The 15,134-nt window shown below is 55.5% G+C and overlaps 1 protein-coding gene across 1 annotated transcript in view; it reads left to right on the forward strand.

Annotated features, from left to right (window-relative positions):
* ZFYVE28 (zinc finger FYVE-type containing 28) overlaps positions 1-15,134 on the forward strand; it is a 102,558-nt gene that overhangs the window by 31,486 nt on the left and 55,938 nt on the right. Inside the window, exon 2 of the mRNA XM_070372833.1 lies at positions 14,568-14,708. Coding sequence (XP_070228934.1) covers positions 14,568-14,708 — 141 coding nt within the window. The remainder of the gene's footprint in view (positions 1-14,567; positions 14,709-15,134) is intronic.

A 15,134-nucleotide genomic window follows, 5' to 3' on the forward strand; every position in this document is an offset into this window, starting at 1 on the left:
CGCAGACGTTGCTGTGTTCTCTGCGCAGTGCACCCTCATGGCTTGCTTCATGCGTAACCGCTCGCACCTCAACCCCACCCGTGATCCCCCTCCGCCTCCCCGCTGGTAACGCTAGGCTGTTCTCCGTGTCCGTGAGCCGCTCCTTGTTTTGTTGTGATACCTACTTTGTTCTTAGCTTTTTAGACTCCGTATGTAAGTGGCATTTATCGTACATAGTGCTGCCCATGTAAGTGATAAGTATTTTGTCTTTGTCTGACTTAGTCCCCTTAGCGTAACCCTCCGGGTCCATCTGTGTTGTCACAAATGGCAAGATTTCATTCTTTTTTGTGGCTGGGTAATATTCCATTGTATGTCCAGACCACATCTTCTTTATCCGTTCATCTGTCGATGGACACTTAAGTTACTGCCATCTTGGCTGTTGTAAATACTGCTGCAGTGAACACTGGGGTACGTGTATTTTTTCTTATTAGTGTTTTCATGTCTTTGGATATATACCCAGAAGCGGAATTGCTGGACCCTATGGTAGTCCTACTTGTAGGTTTTTGAGGACCTTCAAAGGGTGGAGCGAGCACGGGCATGATGAGTGGCATGGCCTTTAACCGCAGTGTCCTGTCCCCTCCCTGAGCCTCTCAGGTTCTCGCCAACTCTGCCCTGAGCATTCTCGCTGACCCCTGGGCTGGGCCCCCAGCTCCCTACCGACTGCCCTATGCCCCCTGTGCCCTCTGTCTGCCATACCGACTGCCCTCTGCCCCACTGTGCCCTCTGTCTGCCCTACCGACTGCCCTCTGCCCCCCGTGCCCTCTGTCTGCCCTACCGACTGTCCTCTGCCCCCTGTGCCCTCTGTCTGGTCAGGCGCCCACCGGCCTAATCCTGTCCTCAGGCATGCTGTTCATTCGCTCAGTCGTGTCTGACTCTTCGCGACCCCATGGACCGCAGCTTGCCAGGCTTGCATTTTCCAGGATTGTGTATAAATGGGATTGTGTATACTCTGATCTGTTTGGGGCTGGCTTCAAGTCAGCCTCGACACCGTAAGACTCACCCCTGCGTAGTGTGTCGGTCACTCACGGGCGTGTTCACCGTGTGGATGGACGGCCGGTTGTCTGTCTGTCTCAGGCAGTGCACGTGTGGGTTGCTTCCACCTCTGGCTGTTACAGATGAAGCCGTCCTGAGCGTATGTGCACAAGTCTCTGTGTGGACGGGAGCTTTCACGTCTCTTAGGACAGCTGGGCGTAGAATGGCTGGTTCGTCTGGTCAGCAAATACTTAACTCTGACAACCTGCCACTCTGTCTTCCAAAGGTTGGACCACTTTGCACCCCCACCGGCCGCGTGAGGTTCTAGTTGCTCTGCACCACCGCCAGCACTTGGATGGTGACTTTCTGAACTTCAACCATCCTGGCAGGTGTGAGGTGGTAGGTTACTGCGGCCTGAATTTGTTCTTTCCCTATGACCACGTGTTGAGTGTCTTTTCTGGTAGGTCTTCTTTAGTTAAGTGTCCAAATCTTTTGCTCATTTTAAAGTCCAGCTGTCTTCAGACTGCAGTGTGAGAGTTCTTTCTATGTTTCCTCCAAAATATATGTGTTTGACAAATATTGTCTCCAAGTCCGTGGCTTGACTTTTCATTTTCTTAACAGGATCTTTTGAGGCGTAAACTTTAGAATGTTGGTGAAACCAGGGTATTTGTTTGTTTTACAGTCCACGCTGTGAACTATTTAATAAAGCGTCGCCAAGCCCACGGTCACAGATTTCCTCTTTGGGGCGATGGTTCTGCATGTGATGAGTAAGGTCTGAGGACCGTTGCCGATGGTTCTGCGTGTGATGAGTAAGGTCTGAGGACTGTTGCTCTGCACGTGGCTGTCCAGTTGCTCCAGCACAACTTGTGACAAGATGCTTCTTTCTCCACCGCGTTTCTTTGGTGCTCTTGTCAAAAATCAATCGGCCGTGTCTGTGTGGGTGTATTTCTGGACTCTCCGTTCTGGGGCATCCCCAGGCATTGTAACAGCCCAGACCATCCCATCCCTCTCTCTACCGACACATCCGCGTGGGTGGGCCCTGCCTGGGTGCTGAACACAGGGCCCCCAAGTGCAGCATTTACAGGGAGGATGTAACCAGGTCAGGGGAAGAAGAGAGGCCGCCTTGTGACACTGAGTCTGTGTCCTGGGGGAGGCGCTCTGCAGGCATCCAAGGACAAAGGGGCTCCTCCCGGTCCTGCTCTGGATGGCGGTCCCGCCCCGACTTTGCGCCTCCTCACCCGAGCCCTCAGGTGGACGTGGGCTGATGTCTTGTCCCAGAGGCTCTGCCCTGCCTGCCTTTCAGATGGCCTAGCACTTAGGGTCTGCCGTGCCAGGGCTGGGCGAGTCTGGTCCCCTCGGGGAGGTGGGGTGGGCACACGGGAGGGTGCAGAGCAGGGGCCCAGGGCTGCTCAGGTTTTGCCACTGTTGGGGGTTCATGTGAAGAGCTCTAATTGTCCACTGTTGCCGAAGGGAGTCTATTGTGTGTGTGTGGGGCAGTGTTTATGTGTATGTGTGCAGGTGTGTGTGTGTGTGCGGGTGTGTGTTATGTGTGTGTCTTTGTGTGTGTGTGTGTGTGTGTGTGTGTCTGTGTGGATGTGTATGTGGGGAGTGCAATGTGTCTGTGTGTGTAGGAGGCAATGTGTGTATGTGTGTGTATACGTGTGTGTTTATATGTGTGTATGTGTGTGTGTGGGGGCAGTGTGTGTGTGTGTATGTGTGTCTCTGTGGGGTGCAGTGTGTCTGTATGTGTGTCTGTGTGGGGGCAGTGTGTGTCTGTGTGTGTCTGTGTGTGGGAGTGTGTGTGGTTTTACCCTGACTTGAGAAGCTGCATCTGAACTGTTTCCCCACCGACCCCATCCTTGTTTTTTGGGTTTTTCTGAGCAGACTCCCAGTTGCTTCTCTTCTGCCATATGTCAGAACATCCTGTAAAAATGCATAAAAGCCAAACAGAGGCCCTTGCTGGACTCCACTGCAGATCACTTTTACCCTCTGGTGAAACAGCACGTTGGTGAGAACAGGTGTTCTGTCAGGATGGCTATTTTTAAAGCATGGGGACAGCTTGTTGTCTGTGATCCGTGCCTCTAGTGACGAGCAACCTGTGAGTCAATTGCCTCTAAGTTTTATTTGCATTATTTGCTAAACCGAGCAGCAAGCACAACACAGAGGGAGACTGCCGGGGGAGCTGGGTGTGGGCGCCAGGAGTCCTCGAGCAGCCCGGAGGCCCGAGCTGGCCTCCCTCTGCCCATCCACCCCAGCACCCTAGATCAAAACTCCCCCATCTCCAGCTCCAAGTCGCCCCCCTACCCTGCTTCCCTGTAAGAAGTGGGTTCCAAAACCTCAGAGGTCTGACCAAGAAGAGCCAGACTCAGAATCTGTGTCACGAAGGCTTTCCCGTGTCCTCAGCAAGACCCCTGTGCCCGCTTTGGTGGAGAGCGGGCCCCATGTCCTCCCCCATGGAAGCACCTGGAGCTCTCTGTGCCACCCAGGAAGGTCGGAGGGACAGACTCCGGTCCTGCAGGGGCGCAGGCCGTCAGAGGGAGGCCCTCAGAGCCACAGGCCGGGAGCGAGCAGGGACAGCTGCCAAGGGACACCTCACCACCCTGAGCAGACAGCGGGATCATGGGGGAGCGCTCAGCAGGCCCTCCTGCCTCCCTGTGGCTCAGCCGCAGCCCTGGGCCCAGGCCGCCTCCGTCCTGCGGTGCATCCCCTGCAGAGACGGAAGGCTTGTGGGAAGGGTCCAGGTCCTGGGCGGTGTCTGTTCTCTGAGGCATGGGGCACATGGGGAAACGCACCACCCCAAGCGTGACCCAGGACACGTGACCCTGTCTGCAGCCTGGCGGCCTGGCGGCCCGGCTGGCTCTGTGGGACCCAGGACGCCTCGGCGCATCCAGCAGGGCCTGGGCGAGCGGCGCTTGGGGAGTTCTGAGTGGACAGAGACTGCAGAGAGAAGCAGGGCTCACAGGGCCCTCGGGCAGGGACCCCCTCTTCCCTGCCTGTGCCAAGATGCGTCTGGGTGGTCAGGGTGGGTGTGGGGACGCTGCTTTCCCGTCCCATGGCTGCTGTGCCCACAAAGTAGGTGGCTGGGAATCGGAGGAATGCAGCCTTTCGTGGTTCGGGAGGCCCGAGTCTGGAAGTGAGGTGTCGGGAGGGCTGGTCCCTCCTGCAGGCTGTGAGAGGGAGTCCTTCTCTTCCCCCGGTTCTGGGGGCTCCAGGTGCCCCAGGGCCTGCAGACGCCTCACTGCCATCTCTGCCTCTCTCCCCCGTGGCCTCTCCTCGGTCTGTGTGTCCCCTCCCCTCGTAAGGACACTTGTCATAGCAGGTGGGGCCCTTCGGTCATCCCGGACGGCCTCATTCCAAGGCCCTGCCCTACTCTCCATCTGCTGAGGCCCCTCTTCTCAAAGTGGTAGTCACTCAGTTGTGCCTGTCTCTTTGCGACCCCGTGAACTACACCCACCGGGCTCCTCTGTCCATGGAATTCTCCAGGCAACAATACCAGAGTGGGCAGCCACTCCCTTCTCCAGGACGTCTTCCCAACCCAGGGATCAACTTGGGTCTCCTGCATTGCAGGCAGATTTTTATTGCTAGCCTACTCAGTCATGTTCGACTCTTTGTGACCCCATGAACTGTAGCCACGCCCTGCCCCTGGTTCCTCTGTCCATGGAATTCTCCAGTCCAGAGTACTGGAGTGGGTACCATTTCCTTCTCCAGGGGGTCTGCCCAATCCAGGGATCAAACCCACATCTCCTGCACTGCAGGCAGATTCTTTACCATCTAAACCACCAGGAAGCCCCTCTGTAGAGCAAGTTGGATCCTAATCCTGATGGAACTGCCGCGCTGCCCATCCACACCCGCCCACAGCTTTGGTGGGGTCACGTGGCTGCCGCAGAGCGGACCCTTGTTCCCCCAGAGGCAGGCTCCGGGTAGACTGTGCGTTTGTCTATGTGACTGTGAGAGAGCAGATGTGGTCAGTCTCGAGAGCCCCTCAGCACCTCCACTCACGTGCGGGCAGATGACGGGAGTAAAGAAGACTCACAGACAGACAGCAGCAGACGGAGGGTGCTCCACGGCGTCGGTCACGAGGGAGACGCAAGTCCAAGTGAGACAGCACTTCACACCCCCCGGGACAGCTAGTGGAGAAATCGGACCCCCCGCACCGCTGCTCCGTGATCAGTTTTATTGACATGATGGACGTGAAGCTCTGTATCACGAGGTGTGATTGACATGTGTCACTTTTAGGGGTACGGCACGAGGATGTGATTCCCATACATCACGAAGTGGTTATCACAGGCAGTTCAGTGAACATCCAGTTACTCTCAGGAGCTAAAGAGCCTCTTGATGAAAGTGAAAGAGGAGAGTGAAAAAGCTGGCCAAAATCTAAGATCACGGCATCTGGTCCCATCACTTCATGGCAAATAGATGGGAAAAGTGGAAACAGTGACAGACTTAATTTTCTTGTGCGCCAAGATCACTGCAGATGGTGACTGCAGCCACAAAATTAAAAGATGCTTGCTCCCTGGAAGAAAAGCTATGACCAACCTAGACAGCTTATTAAAAAGCAGAGACGTCACTTTGATGACAAAGGCCCCTAAGCTGTGGTTTTTCCAGTAGTCATGTACGGATGTGAGAGTTCGACCATAAAGAAGACTGAGCGCCAAAGAATTGATGCTTTCCAACTGTGGTGTTGGAGAAGACTCTTGAGAGTCCCTTGGACGGCAAGGAAATCAATCCAGTCCATCCTAAAGGAAATCAACCCTGAATATTCATTGGAAGGACTGATGCTGAAGCTCCAATACTTTGGCCACCTGATGCAAAGAGTCAACTCACTAGAAAAGCCCCTGATTCTTGGAAGGATTGAGGACAGGAAGAGAAGGGGCCAACAGAGGATGAGATGGTTGGATGGCATCACCGACTCAATGGACATGAGTTTGAGCAAATTCCGGGAGATGGTGAGGGACAGGGAAGCCTGGCGTGCTGCAGTCCATGGGGTCGCAGAGAGTCGGACACGACTGGGAGACTGAACACGTGTTTATTTATCGTGTTGTACATCACAGCCTCAGTGCTTCTTTTTCTTTTGATGAGAAGCTTGTATCCTGTGACCACCTTCATCCAGCCCCCCCTCTGCCATCCCTCTCTCTGATAACACAAGTCTTATCTCTTTTCCCATGAGTGTTGTTGTTTTAAAGCATATACACTGGAAGTCTTTTTTTTTTTTAATGCATTTATTTGGCCATGACGGGTCTTTAGTGGCGGCATGTGAACTCTTCACTGTGGCAGGTGGGTTCTAGTTCCCTGACCGGGGATCAGACCTGAGCCCCCTGCATTGGGAGCACAGAGTTCCAGCCCTGGATCACTAGGGCAGTCCCCCTCTGTTTCTGAAGTACCATTGATCTACAACACTATTTCAGTTCCCATTACACAACATGGTGATTCGACATTTCAAAAGGATCACCAGGGTGAGTCTCGTTGCTGGGGCGGGGCGAGGTGGGGCGAGGTGGGTAGACGTGGGCGGATGTGTCCCCCTATAAAGATATGACACAGTCGCTGTTCCCCACGCTGGTTAATCTTCTGCTGAAACTTGTCCTCCGAGCACCCTGCTTCTTCTCTCCTCTTCTCACGGCTCTTCCCTCTGGAGACCCCCTGTTTTCTGTATCTATGACTCTGTTTCTGTTTTGTTATGTTGGTTCACTCGCTTTTTTTTTAGATTCCACATTTAATGAAATCATGCAGTATTTGTCTCTTCTCCGTCTGACTTAACCTCACGAAGCGTAATACCCTCTGTTGCTGCTGCCGCTGCTGAGTCGCTTCAGTCGTGTCCGACTCTCTGCGACCCCATAGACGGCAGCACACCAGGCTCCTCCGTCCGTGGGATTTTCCAGGCCAGAGCACTGGTGTGGGGTGCCATCGCCTTCTCCAGTAATACCCTCTAGGCCCATCCACGTTGCCACAGACAGCAGGATTCCATTCTTCCGATGGCCGAGTGCTGTTCCGTTGTGCATACCGCAACATCTTCATCACTCGTCTGGGATGGGCGCTTAGGTTGGCTGCATATTCTGGCTGTTGTAAATAGTGCTGTGATGAACAGGGAGGCGCAGATATCTCTCCAGTGTTTCCATGTTCTTCAGATAAATTCCCAGCGGTGGGATCACTGCATCAGGTGGCAGCTGCACGTTCTGAGGAACCTCCATACTGTTCTCCATCACGTCTGCACCGATTTACGCTTCCATGAACACGCACGAGGGTCCCCTTTTGTCCACGCCCTTGCTAACGCTTGTCATGTGTACTCTTTGTGACGATGGCCATTCTGACAGGTGTGAGGTGGTGTCTCACTGACATGGTCTGCGTTTCCCTCATAGTTCATGATGTTGAGCATCTTTTCATGTGCCTGTTGGCCGCCTGCATTTCCTTTTTGGAAAAATGTCTGTTCAGATCCTCTGTCCATTTTTCAGTTGTTTTTTGGTGTTGAGTTGTATGAGTCCTTGGTATATTTTGGATACTCTCTCCTTACCAGATTATCACTTGCGAATATCTTCCCTGATTCAGTAAGTGGCCTTTCATTTTGTCGATAATTTTCTTCCTTGTACAGAGGCATTTTAGTTTGATGCTGTCTCATCTGTTTATATTGATTTTTCTTTCCCTTGCCTGAGGAGACAAATCAAAATATATACATATATATGTATTACTAAGACCAATGTCAGAGAGCATCCTGCCAATGTTTTCTTTTAGAAGTCTCACGGGTTCAGGTCTTACATTTAAGTCTTTAGTCCACTTTGGACTCTGTCTCTGTAGGTGGTATGAGAGCGCGGGGCGGTTCTTTGGCATGCGGCTATTGAGTTCTCCCAGCACCATTTACTGAAGAGGCTGTCTTGCCGCCCTTATCATAGATTAATTGCCCATATAAGTGTGGGTTCCTTTCTGGGTTCTCTAGTATGTTCCATTGACCTGTGTGCCTGTTTTTGGGCCAGGACAATGCTGTTTTGATTAGCATAACTTTGGAGTATAGTTTGGAATTAGGATGCATGACACCTCTAATTTTTTTCCTCTTTTCTCAAGATGGTTTTGCTATTCAGGGGTCTTTGTGTTTCTATGCAAATTTTAGACTCATTTGTTGTAGTTCTGTGAAAAATACGGTTGATATTTTGACAGGGATTATATTGAATCTGTAGATTGCCTCGGGTAGTATGGCCATTTTTACAATATTAATTCTTTCCATCTATGAACATGGGATACCTTTCCATCTGTTTGTGTTATCTTCAGTTTCTTTCACTAGTGTCTTATAGATTTCTGAGTACAGATCTTTTACCTCCTTGGTTAAATTTATGCCTAGGTATTTTATTCTTTTCATGCGATTGTAAATGGGATTGCTTTCTTAGTTTCTTTCTGGTAGTTCCTTCTTAGTGTGTCGCAACGCAATGGGCCTCTGTAGTTAACTTCATATGGCAACTCTGCTCTTACATCTTTGTTAAATGGTGCAGCCAGTTTGGAAAATAATCAGATTTTCAAAAAGTCTAACATAGTCACTGTATGACTGGCACTGTATGGAATTCCACTTTGGTTTATTCCCAAAGAGCTGAAAACATATCCACATAAAAACCTGTTTGTATCAGCATTATTCATGATGGCCAAGGTAGAAACAACCCAGACGTCCACCACCTGATGGATGGATTAACAAAACGTGGTCCATCCGCGTGGTGGAATACGATTCGGCCTTAAAAAGGAATGAAGTGCTGACACATGCTGCTACACAGAGTCAGCTTGCACACGTGCTAAGTGAAAGAAGCCAGACATGGAAGAGCACAGCTTGCACGAGTGCCTTTAGCTAAATGCCCAGAACAGGCACCTCCACAGGCATGGTGGGTCAGGAGGGCTGCTGGGAGTGGGGGTGAGGTTTCTCTGGGGTGATGAAAAGAGTCTGACTTTAGCTCCTGATGATTGTGGATGCTCTGTGAACATACTAAACCCCGGCATTGCATACTGCAATCAGGTGGGTGTTATGGGAGGTGAGTCATGTCTCAATAAAACTGTTTCCAGAAGCCCAGATCATCCTCTCTGGAGAAGGGGTGGCGGGGCTCGTCCCCCACCCTGCTGGAGCTGCCTGGCCACAGACCCTCCCGGAGCAGCGTCACCAGAGCGGCCCGGGTGAGGCGCGGTCAGGGGGTCTGTGCCGGGACACAGCAGCCAGCCTGGGTTCCCAGGTCCTGTGTCCTGCAGGGGGTGGTCCGGAGCGGTGCGCTCCCCCTGGTTCACCAGGGCCCCCTCAGCGCTGGATCCCACTGACGTCCTATCTCTTAGGTGCTCCCATGGGGCCCTCCCTGGGGATTCCACGTTCCTCCCCAACCAGCGTGTTCCTCGGACCCAGGCAGGAAGGGCCTCTCCCAGTCCACTTCACCCCAGCCCAGTGGGGGGACGTGCCCAGGATGGGGGGACGTGCCCGGGGAGGGCTCCAGCCTGGCCCGGCAATCCCGAGATCAGGCTAACCAGCTGCAGTAATCCCCATGGCCCAGAATCCGGGATCCCTGTTCCGGACTTCTGATTGCTCCTCTGATTAAACAAATAGGTTCAATTCACATGCGTTATAATTAAGTCATCTCAAGTCCTTTTTGAAGGAGAGAAATAATTCGTAATAAGCAGTTTAAATTCCCATTTCCCACGAGTGGATTTCCATCCGTCCTAGAAGCTGAGAAGACCGCAGCCTCTCCGTGGCTGTTTCCCAGGTTGCTGTCAACCAGGTAGGGCTTTTCCCGGCAACAGAGCGTGGCCCCGTGTCACCCTGAAGGCCCGAGACCTCTGGGACAGTGTCCCCTGGCTGTCAGAAGAGAAGGAGCAGAATTGATTGGCATGCTAACAAGTTCACTAGGTAATAAGTCTTAAAAATAAAATGCTTTTTGAAGAACCTGAAACCTATTGAAATTCGAAGACGAGCCCTCCAGCCGTCAGATGCCTTTGTTCCCACTGGTGCCGCGGCAACCCCGCCTCCGCCCCCAGGCGGTTGCCACCCTGGGCTCCTTTCCTCTGTGGTTTCGGAAGAGCTTCCTTATGACCCACTGCAGCGGCTGCGGTTAAATTTCCTGCAACCAGCGCACTGTATGTATATACAACACCCGACTGGGAGTTTTATCTGAGAACACATTCTCCTTCCGAAAACCGTCCTCGAGATGCTCAGCCGTCTCCAGGCCTTGTGTCCGCACATGCCGCAGCCAAGGCCAGGTGGGCGCCTGGGATGCCCCGAGCCCAGGTGTCCCCTGGAAGGATGGTGTCCAGCCCGACGTGGCCACCTCACCCTGGTGGGACCATACCAGCTTCCTCCAGGGCAGGGGCCTGCTTCTCTGGAGCCGGTCCTCCCGTGGTGAGGGTTGGCGTTATCCCAGGGCCCTCGCTGTGCCACATGGGCAGAGACCCTCCGCGGGGGTTTCCTGAGGCGGGCTGCCCTCCAGAGTGACCCACGGCAGGGCCACTGCCCCTCCGAGCTGGCTGTGGCTTTTGGCCGGGGGTAACACTGCCTGGAGAGACAGGAGGGGCGGGGAAGCGACTCACTGGGTGTCTAAGCTGGTCCAGGAATCAAAAGCTTTCAGAGCACGCACTCAGCAGACCGTCTAGGGGCCGCAGAGGCCTGGCCTTGCCGCAGGGCCGCCGACGGTCGGCTCTGCGTAGGAAGGTTCTCTTGTTCAGGCGCTCGGTCGTGCCCCACTCTGTGACCCCGTGGACCATGGCAGGCCGGGCTGTAGTGGCAGTGACCTGACCCTAGGTGCAGGTCCAGAGAGTGAGCAGGGGCCGGAGGGCCAGCCATGAGGCCCTGGTGGAGGAGCCTGGATGGGAAGGCAGGCAGTTGGGTGTGAGTGGGTGCAGGGTAGCCAGCAGAGGCAAGGCTGCCCCCCGGGAACGACAGCAGTGTGCGCCCGTCTGGGGCTCCTGATGGGTGACGCGGCCAGGTCAGTGCTGGGGCCCTGACGCGCTGCTGTGGACCAGGCCAGCCTTGCGCAGCGGGATCACGGCTGCCCGGCACCCCCAGGCCCCAGGGACGGAAGGATGGTGGAGACTCGCGGAGGGCCTGGCTCGGTGTTTGTTTGGAGGCAGTGAAGGGTTTCCAGTCCTGGTGGCCCGTGGTCAGTGGGTTTCCCTGACAGTCTGGTGTGGCCTGGGCAGCTTCCCCTGAGCCCAGGGCCCGAGGGCCAGCGGGCTGTGGGAGGCCCCGCTCAGGGAGCAGCCCAAGGCTCTTCTCTGCTTTCTCGGCTACACTCTTGTGTTCGGGCTTGGCAGAGCAGGGTATAAGGCTTTGCTGGGGGGCTTGTCCAGGAGAGGCCCAGGCCTGGGCTGGCCCCACCAGCCCTCACCCCTGAGCTGCCTGCCCGCCTGGGGAGCCACCGAGATCTGGAAGGCTCTCCTCTGCCCAGCATGAGGGTGGTGGGGGTCCCATGGGTGTGGCCTTGGGAACGAGGGTTCGGAGCCCAGCTCCTGTCCTGGGGCAGCTGCTGGGGGTCAGGTGGGGTGGGGGCTGGCTGCTCTCCATCTCCAGGCTTGCGCTGGGGGCGCAAGGGGGCTGGTCCTTTCCGACCTGGCCACGCTGCCGTCCTGCCCACCTGTCCTGCCCACCTGTCCTGCCATCTGCCTCCTCTCCCCCCTTCCTGGAGCTTGGCTGAGACCATGCTGTGGTGACCAGGCATCCTTCTAAGGTTTTCCTGCTGCAGCGTTTGCTTCCTACTTGGGAAGCAAGAGTCATGGATCCGGTCCTGGTCCCTCTTTCCCACGCGGACCCCCGAGTGTCCTTAGAGTGAGACCTGGGCTGACCGCCGGCTCTGCCGGGTCCACTGATGTGACCTTGGCCGTTAGTTTTCTTCATCTGGGTCAGTATCAGGCCACCTCATGGAGGGTCTGGTGATAACCTACTGGGACAAAACCGGTGCTCTGCCCGGGGCTGGGGACGCTCTGGTTCAGGCCACGTTCTGCCCCAGCCCAGCTGGCCAGCCTCACGAAGCTTGAGTCCCTCCAGCATCGTCGCATGCCTGGCTCAGATGGGCACTTGAGGGCAGGGCCTCAGCTCACACACACCCAGGCATCCACGTCCGCATCGCGCATCCCCAGTCTGCATCACAGGACAGCTGTTTGAATGATGGATAATTGGATCAGCTTCACAGAATCGGTTCTGAATTGTCAACTTTGGCGCTTCGGACTTACTCAGTCACTGCTGTGGTTTTGTGTTTTCTCTTGCCTTCTCGGAGGCTGCTGATTCACCACTCATCTAACTGCCTAAGTGCTATCTTCGTGAATTTTATTTTTGTCTTGTAACAGTGAAAGCTGTCACTGCTATGAATTTATTTTGAGAAAATATTGACATCGTGTGCCAAAAAGACATCTTTACTGGGCTCTATTTTATCCTCTCATGGTTTTAATTTCAAGGTAGGGTGAGTACTTCTTCCTGTTCGTATCCATTGATTCTCTCTGCCGTGGACATTTTACTCAGGGACATTTGAAAGTCTCATTTAAACTTTAATGTTAAACGTTGTTGAATGAGGCCAGCTGACCCAGGTCGGACAGAGCAGCACGTCTGTCCTCCTCTGCGTCCCTGCAGTCCGCAGTCCCGCCCCCAAGCTGGCCTGAGGGTGACCCTGCCGGACCGATTTAGGTCTGAGTGATGAGCCAGGCTAGAGATTGCTGTGTTCGCTTTGTTCTCTGCATACTTAGAAATGGAAATGTGGCACCAAAATTTTCTTTTGGATCCTGTTGATCAGCACGAATTGAATCATTGAAGTTGTGTTCGTTCATTTCCTGGACCCCTGCCTGGAAGTTTGTCTTCACAGCGTCTGGGTCTCCCGGTAGCATCGGCAAGATTCTCCCGCCGCACCTCGGCAGCCCGAACCCCCCGGGAGCTCTTTCCATCTTTTCAGTTCTGGCTGCGTGTTGTGGCCTGCGGGATCTGTTCCCTGACCAGGGGTCAAACCCCTGGCCCTGCGCTGGAAGCACGGAGTCCTAACCACTGGGCCTCCAGGGACGTCCACAGAGGGGAATTTTGATTCTTTGCTGGAAATCATCCCTTCTGAGGGGGCTGGAGAGCTATCTCGGAATATAACTAAAATTTTAAAATCACACAGGCCTTCTGTGTTTCAACAAAATAAAGATAATTGCTAGCTTAAAAAAAATGTTTTTTCTGACTTCTCTAATTTCTTCAATGCGCGCATGTGTGCACGTGTGTGTGTGTGTTGTACACATCTCTCTATTTTTGGTGACGGTCAACACACTCGTAGCTCTGGTCTTAAGGTCTCTGCTGTCCTGGAAGCAAAGCGCAGTGAGCCCAGAGGGCTCGTCTGAGTGCTTCCACTCCCAGGCGACAGGTTTTGCTCTGCCCAGGCTGTGTCCCCAGGGAGAGGGGAGGCCGGGTTTGGAGGATGTTTGTTGCTCATGGTCACGGAGGTGTTTGGCCCACCCAAGTCTGGGGGTTGCTGGTTGGGGTCCCCGGTTTCTTCCCTGCCTTTCCCTGGGCGGGCCGCCTTCCCCAGCTCCCTCCTGTCTTCTCCCTTATGTGGGTGTCTGCCACACCCTGAAGGTGCCAGGTTAAACCCTGGCTGGGGGTCAGAGGGCAAGGGTGTCCCTCCCTGCCCCCAGCTTCTGAAACCAGGAGGAGGCCCCAGGGTAGGAAGTGGGTCCAGATGGGGCATAATGGATGGATGTGGGCCTGGGGGGGCTTGAGACCAGGGTGGTGGGGAGCGTGTGTGAGGGCACCATCCGGGCAGCTGCCCGCCTTCCAGCCCCTCTCCTCTGGTCAGCACAACAGGGAGGGGGCAGAAATGCACTGCCAACCACTGACCCCACCCCGGTTCCCCTCTCATCACAGAGGGGTCACTGGTGGGCATCCTGGGGGAGTCAGCCGAGCCCATGGAGGGGACCAGGGAGTCATGGACACCGGGGGCCCGCAGGGTGGGGTCTGGGCTGCCCTGGTCAGGGCGTGTCCCCCGTTCTCCATTTTCAGCAGTGGGTGCTCAGGTGCCTTTGCTGGGTAGGGGGTCAGGGGGTGAATCCCCGATCTCCTGTGAAAAGTCCATGAGGGGGGCCTCTCCCTGGTCCTGATAACCAAGACCCCTGCTCGAAGGAAGATCCACCCGGGAACGGGTCACACTGGGGGAGGGGCGAAACTCAGGCTCCATCAGCCAAGCAGCGAGCTGAGAAATCACAAAAGCAAGTTACCCTGTGTTCAGCAGACTGCAGGGCGTAGTCACGGGCAGGCTGACTCCCAGGCGGAAGGAGGAGGGAGCAGGGGCTGACCTGCTGTCCGGCCTTCGCTCCCGTCTCTGCGATCACGGAGGGCTGCGGGCTGGGGGTGCTGGGGGGTTGCCAGGGCTGGGCAGTGGAGCCTGCCCTCTGTTCAGCCGCTGCCTTTATGGCCTCGGCTTAGTCTCCGGAGTAAAGCTCCTTCCTAAGACTGAGTCCACTGTCCTTAGCCCCCAGCACTCCCCAGCCCCTTGTCTGTGGTCACCCCACCCCCCACATACACGCACACAGGGATTCAGGGGCCCGTCAGGGTGAGGGGGCCACACCCGGGGTGTCCGCTCACTCCGCTCTCCCCACAGCGGTCAGACCCGCAGCTGCTGGCACAGTTCTACCATGCGGACGAGGAGCTGAGCCAGGTGGCCGCCGAGCTGGACAGCCTGGACGGGCGGAAGGACCCCCAGCGCTGCACGCTGCTTGTCAGCCAGTTCCGTTCCTGCCAGGTGAGGGGCGGGGACAGCGGAGGGGGCCGGCGGGGAGCCGAGCTGGGGACGGGCAGAGCTGCTGAGGAGGGCTGGGCTCACGGGCCCCCTCCAGGGGAATGGGGGGGATGGAGGGCCTGCCGGGGGCTGCCCCAGAGCTGGCGGGTGGCGACCTCCCCGCTGCAGGGTCCAGACTGACGGACGGTCCAGGCCGCCAGCTGGGAATTCCTATGGCTCAGCAAGCACGGCTTCACCAGCCTGACGACTTCTATTCAAGAGTTCCAGAGCCTGCTTAGCCCGCCAGTCCGCACCTCTCCACTTGGGGAGGTGGGGGCTTGGGCGTGCGTCCCAGATCACAGGCGGGTAGGGTCCCCCAAGTGTTTCAAGCATCACGGTTCTTACGGGAGGAGCGCACCCTCCTCTGTCATCTCTCAGGAGGGGCCAAGG

Source organism: Bos mutus, chromosome 6, assembly GCF_027580195.1.
Source record: "Bos mutus isolate GX-2022 chromosome 6, NWIPB_WYAK_1.1, whole genome shotgun sequence".
In the NCBI taxonomy this organism is placed as follows: Eukaryota; Metazoa; Chordata; class Mammalia; order Artiodactyla; family Bovidae; genus Bos; species Bos mutus.